This window comes from Littorina saxatilis, linkage group LG4 (assembly GCF_037325665.1).
Source record: "Littorina saxatilis isolate snail1 linkage group LG4, US_GU_Lsax_2.0, whole genome shotgun sequence".
Taxonomy (NCBI): domain Eukaryota; kingdom Metazoa; phylum Mollusca; class Gastropoda; order Littorinimorpha; family Littorinidae; genus Littorina; species Littorina saxatilis.
In genome coordinates this window covers 50,353,189-50,363,468 of record NC_090248.1, presented here as the reverse complement: position 1 = coordinate 50,363,468, position 10,280 = coordinate 50,353,189, and the positions used below count along the sequence as shown (strand labels likewise).

Below are 10,280 nucleotides of genomic sequence, written 5' to 3'. Positions count from 1 at the left end.
TGTTTTACGTATGCATTATGTTTTGTTACACTGAATCCTTGTTGCAGATATTTTTTGGCAAAATTGCTGCAAGGATTTGCCCTCAAGCTCCGATTCTTTATCTAAACCCAGATCACATAAGTCGTGATGAAGCTGTGGTAATTAAAACTCATGGTTTGGGGAATGGGAAAAAAATGTTGTACAGTGGAACCCTCTCCAATTTAAGACTGCCTCCCTTTTAAGACCTGATTTTCTCAATTTCTTGTTCATGAGAACTATAAATTTACCCCCATATTTATAGACTCCCTCCTTTTTAAGACCTGATTTTCTCAAATTTGTGGGAGACTCTTACAAAAGCGTTACGTTCCACTGTACTTGGGGATTTGTGTATTCAGCCAAACTAACTGCTTTGCTTTGATATGTTTATATTAATGATTGCAGCACACACTGTCTTGGACAGTACAGTCAGTCACCGCTTGTGCTAACCAACGGTATAGCCTGCGCGGTTCTTTAATGACAATGCGACGTCTGTTGACTTTGCATGATTTTATATAACCCCCCCTCCCCCACTGCATGCATGCTGCTCCATTCAGCATGAGTTCAAAGCTTTGCATAAGTTACATGTATTAATCCATTGATTTCTTTCTTTTGACTTTATTCTGATTTATTATTACATTTATTTTTGTGTGCTGTATTTAGACAGAATACTACTCTTTCAAACGATAAAGCTTGACAGTTGCTCAATATGTCTAATATTATTAGAGAGTTTGTTGTTTGTTCCAATTTAGACAGAAATCACAATTCCGAACGCATCAGACTTTCACATTTTAATACTCACTGAGTAACAATCTGAATTGAGATCAGCGGTTGTGTTGAAGAAAAGCACTTGCTGTTAGGCCTAAAAAAAAATAGGTGTGGTTACGGTACCCCGACCTACCCTAATTTTAGGGGCCGACCCTATAACTTTTTATTACATATGTATGTAAAAAAAAAAAAAAAAAAAAAAAAGAACACAAGAAAACGAGTGCAGAAAACGCAATGAAAGCGAAAGCGCTCGAGTCGCACACTTATTTCCCTGTCAAGTAGATTTAATTTGTACACATTAGAAAAAAAAGTTTTAAAAAAAAGTGATTGCCTTAAACCTTCCTACCCTATTTTTTTGTGGCTAATTGTTACCTTAACCACACCTATATTTTTTTTGGCCTTAGTGTTACTGGTGAAGAGAAAATGTTTTCTAAATGTTTGACCATTTTAGAACAATAATTATTATCAGTGCATTGGTGGAGTAATGACTGGTTAGTCTTTGTTTTGCCAATAGTAATTGGTACTTCTGGGGATTTGACAAAAGTGCTTCCACCTCCATTTGCAGTAAATCTCATTGGCTGTAACCATAATCCCCAAGCTTCTGACATTTGAAAAGCTTTGCTGCACAGCACACTTATACTTGTCAAGAGCTTAATGTTTTAAAAGCTGCTCATTATGGACAATGTACCTCGTACTTTAGTAGCTAAAAGTACCTGGTACTATTAATAACTAAAAGTTAACTTTTTAGGTAAACAAGTGCAGCATCCTGTACACATTACTCATGTTTAACCATATAATTCCCAGAATGATTGCTTGCTGGCTGATTTTCAGTTATATGTGGCCTGCCAGCTGGCCCGATGGCTGCCCCAACTGCCCTTAGCATGGATGGACCCTGGGTTGATCACGCGAAATTCTCTTATGGTGCTTTGAGTCTTATTTTAACAGGTTAATTGTGTTCCTCACAGTCACCTTCCCCACTCCCTGTTATATCAGGGTTTTTTTATGTATCCCCCCCCCTTTCCCATACACACCTCTCCTCCCTCTCCTGCCCACACCCCACCCATGTTCCTCAGAATGTCAAATTAGCAAGTTGTTTACCAGATTGGTTAGCATAAGACTTGGTCACAAGTTCGTACTGCACAAGAACAAAATTAAAACAATGGCATTCAAGAGTTCATGTAATTCCTCAGAGAAGTTTTAATTACAGTTCACAGTAGATTAATGCTGCAGACCTTCACGAGATTCCCCAAGAGCAGGTTTAGTACTGTTAGGGCAGGCATTGATTATTTGCAGCTAAGAATTATAGTGCACACAGCCTGTTTGATGCAGCAATTAGCCTCAAGCATTTATCTCCACTCTTCTTTACAGTATGTACCATGCATGTGTATATATATATATACCTCCCGCTTCTGTGAATTTGTTCTTGTATGTATGTGCTTATCCCATTTGCTTACCAGCATGTTTTCACACCCACAGTACGGATGCAGGGGGTGTAACTTAAAGATGCAGTGCAGGTCACAGCATTGATGAAGCAACGATGTGTCTTTTTGTCGCAGATTTACAATTACATGTAACTGTCTAAATGTAATTTAAACATTTCCCGTGATCACATTCTGGGGCTAAAGGCTGTGTGCGGTATGCCAAAGTGGACCCAAATACCAATGTTTTAACACTAGTTAACTACCCAAGATAGAAAAACATCCCGCTCTTGCCAAGCCTTAAACTTCAATGCAGGCTTTTAATGTACAATTGACAGTAATTCAAATGCGGGACCTGATGTTAAGACTGATCAAGGACAATGCTGTCCTGCCCAGACAATGATGACATTAATTATTAACAAAATTGCAGTTTTTACTCCTAACAAGAAGTCAATGAAACAAATTGGTATAATTTTAGACGGGGGCAGTGGTGTGGTGGTAAGACGTCAGCCTCCTAATCGGGAGGTCGTGAGTTCGAATCCCGGTCGCTACCGCCTGGTGGGTTAAGGGTTGAGATTTTCCGATCTCCCAGGTCAACTTATGTGCAGACCTGCTAGTGACTTATTCCCCTTTGTGTGTACATGCAAGCACAAGACCAAGTGCGCACGAAAAAGATCCTGTAACCCATGTCAGAGCTCGGTGGGTTATACTTATAGAAACACGAAAATACCCAGCATGCCTCATCCGAAAACGGCGTATGCTGCCTGAATGGCGGGGTAAAAACAGTCATACACGTAAAAATCCACTTGTGCTAAAAACATGAGTGAACGTGGGAGTCTAAGCCCATGAACGACGAAGAAGAAGAAGGTATAATTTTAAATGGATCAAGATGGGTGAGGCATGACTGAAATCCCTTTGGGCTTTGTGCACCTGGAAGTGTCAAGCACAGTAACTTAAACTTTTTACTATACCGTAACTTAGTCAAATGTGTTTTTCAGGCATTAATCACAAACATAACCTTTATGTGGAATAATTAATCTCACTAAAAAAAAAATAACATCAAAAAAAGTCAATGTCATATTGCCACATAATAACCATATCATCATGTGTGCAGTAATGTCAGAATGGTTTGAATCCTAACAATTAAGTGATTGTAGACTACCCTGCCTCTGAGTGTCATTTTTTTTTATATCCTTTAATTGTTACTGTTTTCTTCCTTGTTTTTTTTTTTATACAGAGTTTAGGAAGTGTGTGTTTTTCATGGTGGTTACTGCCTGTGCAACTAAAAGACATCCAGAACTTACAAAACATTACAGGCTGCATGTGTGTTCTATACAGTGTTTATATTCTTATCATATGTCATGTGCTGGACGGCCTTGTTGTCAGTCAGGAAAAGAATTTTTATAATTGATATTATAACGTTTTATTGTATTGTATTGCAATGTGCTTTGATGTCACCTTCATACTCCGCTCAGAGTAGCGAATAATGGTAAAACTTAGTATACGATTCCGTAAATATTTACGTTACCAAACAAACCAAGCACATTGTTTTGAGAGGCATATGTATTATCGATAATATGCATCGCCAGTCACTGAATGTCACATCAAAAGTGTGGGTTATGATTAATTTTAAATATCATTCCAACTTGTAAAAATGCACTTCCTTCAAGCACAGTGTGTCAAAAACGTTTGTTCCTGTTTGTATAACAGCTCTCGGCTAACCTTTTTGTTTGATAATCATTACACATAATAAAAAGTTACCATTGTTCTTGGTGAAACTCAATGAATGCATAAATCAATACAAAATGTCATTTTTGGGTGAAACTTGAATGCATATAAATACCAAATGTAATTATACTTGACTGTCTGATCAGACAAGAAAGTTGAAGTGGAAGTTCATTTTGTCTGTTTATTTACTTCTGTAATTGTACAACTTCATGGAATTGAATATTATAATTTGTATGCCAACTGCAGGTCCTGCGATACAAAGATGACCCTCTTGTTTATCATGGTGGATTGAAAGCAAGGTTTGTGTTAATTAACTTGTTTGTTTGTTTGTTTGTCTTCCTCTAAATGCCAGTTAAAATAATTATGTTCTTCAATATCTATACAATGGTAGAAGCAGCAGCAGATCTTCATCTCTCTGTTAATCCTGTTTTTGGCTCACGTAAGTGTAGCCTATGCGATGCTAACTTTTGTCTGTCTGTGCGTGCGTGCGTGCATGCGTGCGTGCGTGCGTATGTATGTATGTATGTCTGTGATAGAAACTTTAACATTTGAAGACGTCACAACATTTGAAGACGTCACATTATGACGTAAGAGGGTTAGACGTCACGCGAAGGAATTACTGAAAGTCTCGGTCATTGTTATTTTGCCGAGCGGGCCGAGACTAGTTTTTTCTTCGAAATCGGCCATTCAGATCTAGATCTAGTGTCTCGCTTTCTTGCACAGTGTCACCTATGCCGCTTACTGTGTGTGTGTGTGTGTGTATGTGTGACGAAGTGATTGAGTTTGTGTTACTGTTTGTCGATTTCTTACGTGAGCCTTGAAGGCTTCGCCTCTTGTTCTAATATACATGCTGCAGCATTTACTTTAATTGTACATGTATTAACAGATTTGAACATAACTCATTATGGGCACTCAAGGATTTTGTAAAGTGCCCCAGGTGCTTTCGTCGATCACTGCTTCTTTCAAGAATTTTCTGACGACATGCATGCACAGCGCAAATGCATATATATCATTTTAATTCTCAATTAATATCTGGGACGATTACAGGCCTCAGGTAATGTTAAACGCAGACAATTTTACCCAAAGTTTTTAGACAGAAAAATGTATCTCACTATTCTGAAAAAGTAATGATGATAATGAAAATGATTCATTTGCATCTGAGTGAGGAATTTAGGCCAAACATTTTCAGTCCGAGTTATAGCTGATACATGACTACATGTAGTATGTAAAGTATGAATCATTCCGCACACTTTGATGCAACGGATTTTGTTTTCTCTCGTCCTCAGGTGGGGAGCGTCATTTCTGAAGTGGCTGCAGTTCATTGAAGCCAACATGCGAGTGTTGAAGTGCCCTGTGATGACAATGCACGGCACAGAGGACAGACTCACCCATCCCAACGGCTCTCGTCTCCTGGCTGAAAAGGTTTCCAGCACCGATAAGACCCTCAAGGTGAGTCGATCAAGTTTCTCACAGATCATTATCGCTAACATTCATTTGCAAGGCTCCTACTTTTCTGCTAATTCGAGGAATGTACAAATGAGAAACCTGTAAATTGATGCATCGGGGGAAAAATGTCTTTTTAATATACTCATTTTAATTAACAATAAATGGTTGTTGTCATGAAGCGGGCAGATGTGCCTGAGAATTCTCCTAAGTTTGCGCGATAATCTTTGGTATGTACAATGGTCACTAAAGGAGTTTTCAATTTCATTCCTGACATATATAATTGTGTGTTGTGACAGCTGTACGAAGGATTCTATCACCAGCTCCATTCTGAACCTGGCGAAGACGGCGCTGGTGTCAGACAGGAGGTTGTCGACTGGATCACTGCCAGGCTCAAGAAATAGACTGACTGCAACCACCCGTGGATTCAAAAATATGTTGCACAGTTTACATTCTGCAGGGGTGCCACCTTCAATTTTGAACATCCACCATCCCCCAAATCCGAATGGATAAAACTGTTGAATTGTGGAAAATTATTGCTCCATGTACTTACTTCCCTTGCCTGGTTCATAAATTGTAGCACCAATCTTGCCTTGATGCCAACAGGCTTTTTTGAGTAAACATTTTTATTGATCAAGTTTGCAAAAATAGCTGTGGTTACCTTGCAGTTCAAATGTGTTAGGGGTCATTTGAGTTGATCATGTGTATCAATTTTAAGTAATTATGGTGTACTATGTACGGTCAAAACAAGGATTACATGTACTGTGATACTGATCACAGGCTCAGGACTGTCGGGAAGGCAATTTCCTGTTCTGATGATTATAATGCAGAATTGTCTGGGAACAAATTGTTTCAAGAGACTAACTGCATTGTCCTCTATAGATTGCTTGCCTTACTAACACTCTCTCCCCTCCCCACCACACCCCAACCTTCCCTTTTCTTAAACAAAATGGTCATAGAATATTGCGATGTTACTGCAAGTATTCGATCTGTATCTCTCTTTGTTTTCTAATTTCAATTTGCCCACCATGATGTACTCTGTTGTTTGTTTTCAAGCATATTGTACAGCTACTCAGGAGATGCACGCTTGTTTTGCTAGGTTATTGGCCTTTTCAGAGGTATTTGACATTCCCAATACATGTATGATGCTTTCTTTGAAATATGTTTAAGATGCACCAGTTTGTCTTTGTGTGAATGCATGTGTGTACGCATGTGTGTATGTATGAGTGTATGTAATTAATGTTATTTATTTTATACTGAAAAAAATGCATGTGTGACTTTTCCTAATGCATTTCATTTTGTAGGATTTTGCCATGGAGTTTAAAAACAAGAAGAGCAAACGCTCGATCGAGTCACTTTCGCAGTTCTGAATATTATATGAGGCATCAGATGGACAGGAAGAAATTGCTATTCACAACACAATGAGTCACGTTCACATAAAATTTGAGCCCGGTCACTTTTATAGTTTCCGAGAAAAGCCCAACGTTAAGTTGTGTGTTGCCGAACAGAAAAGGCTAGTTATCTCCCTTGTTTTTCTGATAATGTTCGTAAAAGGCTACAGATGTAAATACTTTGATGTAAAGAATAATCCTACAAAGTTTCAATCACATCCGATGAACTTTGTCAAAGATATAAAATGTCTAATTTTTCCTTTGACGCTGACCTGTGACCTTGAAAAAGGTCAAAGGTCAACGAAACCATCGTTAAAGTGTAGAGGTCATTGGAGGTCACGACTAAACAAAATATGAGCCCGATCGCTTTGATAGTTTCCGAGAAAAGTCCAACGTTAAGGTGGTGTCTACGGACGGCCGGCCGGACGGCCAGCCGGCCGGACGGCCGGCCGGACGGCCGGCCGGACAGACTAACACTGACCGATTACATAGAGTCACTTTTTCTCAAGTGACTCAAAAATAATATTCAAGTCATTTTTGATTTTGCTAATCAGACTGCTGTTTCTAAACTATTTAAGAAACTGTACATGTATCTGCAAATATTCAGCTGAGAGTTTTTTTCTGTACAATGCAAAGATGATTGCTGCCATATTGACCGGTGCTTTGTATTTTTTCCATGAATTTGTTTGTTCATTTATGAAGGCGAGCGCAATGGGCTAGTGGATAAGACGCCGGCCTCCCAAGCGGAAGGTCGTGGGTTCGAATCCCAGCCGCGTCTGTGGTTTAAGGGTGGAGATTTTTTCCGATCTCCCAGGTTAACTTATGTGCAGACCTGCTAGTGCCTTATCCCCCTTCATATCATGTGTACACACAAGCCGAAGACCAAGTGCGCACTGAAAAGATCCTGTACTCCATGTCAAGATTTCAGTGGTTTATAGAAACACGAAAATACCAAGCATGCATCCCCCAAAAGCAGTGTATGGCTCCTAAATGGCGGGTAAAAAACGGTCATACACCTAAAAACGTGGGAGTTTTAGCCCATGAACGAAGAAGTTCATTTATGGTATGATGATACTCTGACCTGAATTATTACAAGAATGACAAATGTAATACTTTTCCTTCTGTTGTTAATTTGGGCAGTCAAGATAGTCTGGTTTAATTGCAGATATTGTCGGAAGGCTCAACAGGGAATTTTTGGGCATTATGGCTGGTTATTTGTGTATTTTTTATCTTTTTCAAAATATATTTAATTGAATAGAGTTCCATTGTTACTTTGTTTATGTGTACCTTCTGATAATCTCAGTGCACATACATGAGCTTAAAATGAGGAAGTACGGGTAGACAAATAGGAAGAGGGAGGAAGCGGAAGTCATTGTTAACATTGTTAGTTTTTTTGTCCAATCAAAATTTGAATTCCAAAGACATCAATTTGTTCATATCAAACCTTGAATAAAAGTAAAACATTTCCAAAGAAATAAATTTGTTCATATCAAACCTTGAATAGAAGTAAAACATTTTCAAATAAATCAATTTGTTCATATCAAACCTTGAATAGAAGTAAAACATTTCCAAAGAAATCAATTTGTTCATATCAAACCTTGAATAGAAGTAAAACATTTCCAAAGAAATCAATTTGTTTATATCAAACCTTGAATAGAAGTAAAACATTTTCAAAGAAATCAATTTGTTCATATCAAACCTTGACTAGAAGTAAAACATTTTCAAAGAAATCAATTTGTCCAATCAAACCTTGAATAGAAGTAAAACATTTCCAAAGAAATCAATTTGTTCATATCAAACCTTGAATAGAAGTAAAACATTTTCAAAGAAATCAATTTGTTCATATCAAACCTTGAATAGAAGTAAAACATTTTCAAAGAAATCAATTTGTCCAATCAAACCTTGAATAGAAGTAAAACATTTTCAAAGAAATCAATTTGTTCATATCAAAACTTGAATAGAAGTAAAAAAAAACAACATTTCTTATAAAATCAAATAGATCATGCTCTGGCATCAGTCCGTTTATTGTTGACTAATACTTGTAGCGTAAATCTCAAAGGGAGTAATTATTCTCTTGGTTTGAGCCTTTTGTTCCTGTTTATTTTGGTCTTGTCCAATTTGTTGTCAACGTCCCCCATTCATTGGCATTGTCCTACCAGCCTGATTCTCCACTCAAAGCATTTATGGAAATTCATATCGTACGGGTATAAAAGCTCTCTGTTGTGGATGTTCTGTATGGTTTTATTAATGTATACATTCCATAACTGAGGAATATGGTTTGGCCTGACATAAACAGCATTCCTAGTAAAAAAAATGTGATGCATAAAACTACCTACCAACTGTATTTTACAAAAATAATAGAAAATGATTTTTGATATATAAGACCATTAACTATGTACAAGTTTTAAATGGAAGGTAATCTTTTTATGAATTTTGTACAATTAACAAACAATTTATTTATGATGACTGATGATATATATGTAACATAATGGACCACTGCTTATCTTCACAGGAATCATTCCTAACATTGTTATCAGTGTTTGATGGTTAGTTATTTTAAATGCATACTAACTTCATTGTTACACCAATTAAAAAAAATATCTACAAGTTTGGCATTTCTAAGTTTGTCAGTATTTAATGCTGGATTTTTAGCATAATCGGAAAAACGCCTTTTGGTGATGCATGTAGTTTCACTAGCCTTGAAAATGCATCTGTAGTTGGATTTTGTAAACACAGTAATTTTAACTGTTGTGTTTCTTTTCATTCTGTATTTACAGTAAACTTATGAAAAGCAGGAAGATTCTAGTGTTGTATGTTATCAAATGTGTATATCTCAATACGTGATCTTTATGCGTCACATTCAGGCTTCGTGTTGACTGTAAATGTCCGCTGTGTTATGGGTTTTATTTGAAAGTGATGTCCCTTAATGGGAGGTGTCCTCTCATTAGAGGGACCATATGTTACAGGTACCACTGTATCAAAATAAAAGTCATTACTATGCCCCTGTGCCTTAGTTTGAGTTTGACTCAATGCGGGGGACCACATTTCTTGACAATTTTTTTGAGGGATCTGAATTCCCTGTTTTTTTACATTTAAACAGTCGAACCACCGAAGGGGCTGGCCAAAGGTCGACATTACAGATAGGTGATCAGATCATAGAAAAGGGAATTTCAGAGAGAGAGAACATTGTTGGGGACATTTGGGGTTATCATAGACAGGTGGTCGTTTTCAAGAGGTCACCTGTCACCAGGACAGTCCCCCGTTTCTTACAGGTGAGTGGGGCGAGGAAGTACCGTTTCTTAGGCACTTCTCGCCACGAGGGACGCTAGGATTCTCGCCTTGAATGCTAGGTAGCTTTCGGCTTGCTGCTTGGCGAGAAAACATGGCGGCGACACTGCTGCCAATCCGATAGGCTGTCCATGGATGTTTACCGACCAGTGCAGATGACCTTTTCAGTACCGTAAAATCCCTAGCAAACGCCCAGTATCTAGCAAACGCCCACCCCCCACTTTTGGCC

General features: G+C 38.0%; 1 protein-coding gene across 2 annotated transcripts in view; it reads left to right on the top strand.

The window, feature by feature from the left end:
* LOC138965016 (monoglyceride lipase-like) overlaps positions 1 to 6,892 on the top strand; it is a 234,316-nt gene extending 227,424 nt beyond the window's left edge. Inside the window, exons 5-8 of one of the 2 annotated variants that reach the window (XM_070337140.1) lie at positions 48 to 137; positions 4,176 to 4,228; positions 5,216 to 5,378; positions 5,672 to 6,892. In XM_070337140.1, coding sequence (XP_070193241.1) covers positions 48 to 137; positions 4,176 to 4,228; positions 5,216 to 5,378; positions 5,672 to 5,776 — 411 coding nt within the window. In that variant the 3' untranslated portion in view covers positions 5,777 to 6,892. The remainder of the gene's footprint in view (positions 1 to 47; positions 138 to 4,175; positions 4,229 to 5,215; positions 5,379 to 5,671) is intronic. The other variant, XM_070337141.1, reaches the window with a different exon arrangement.
* Positions 6,893 to 10,280: the final 3,388 nt, after the last annotated feature.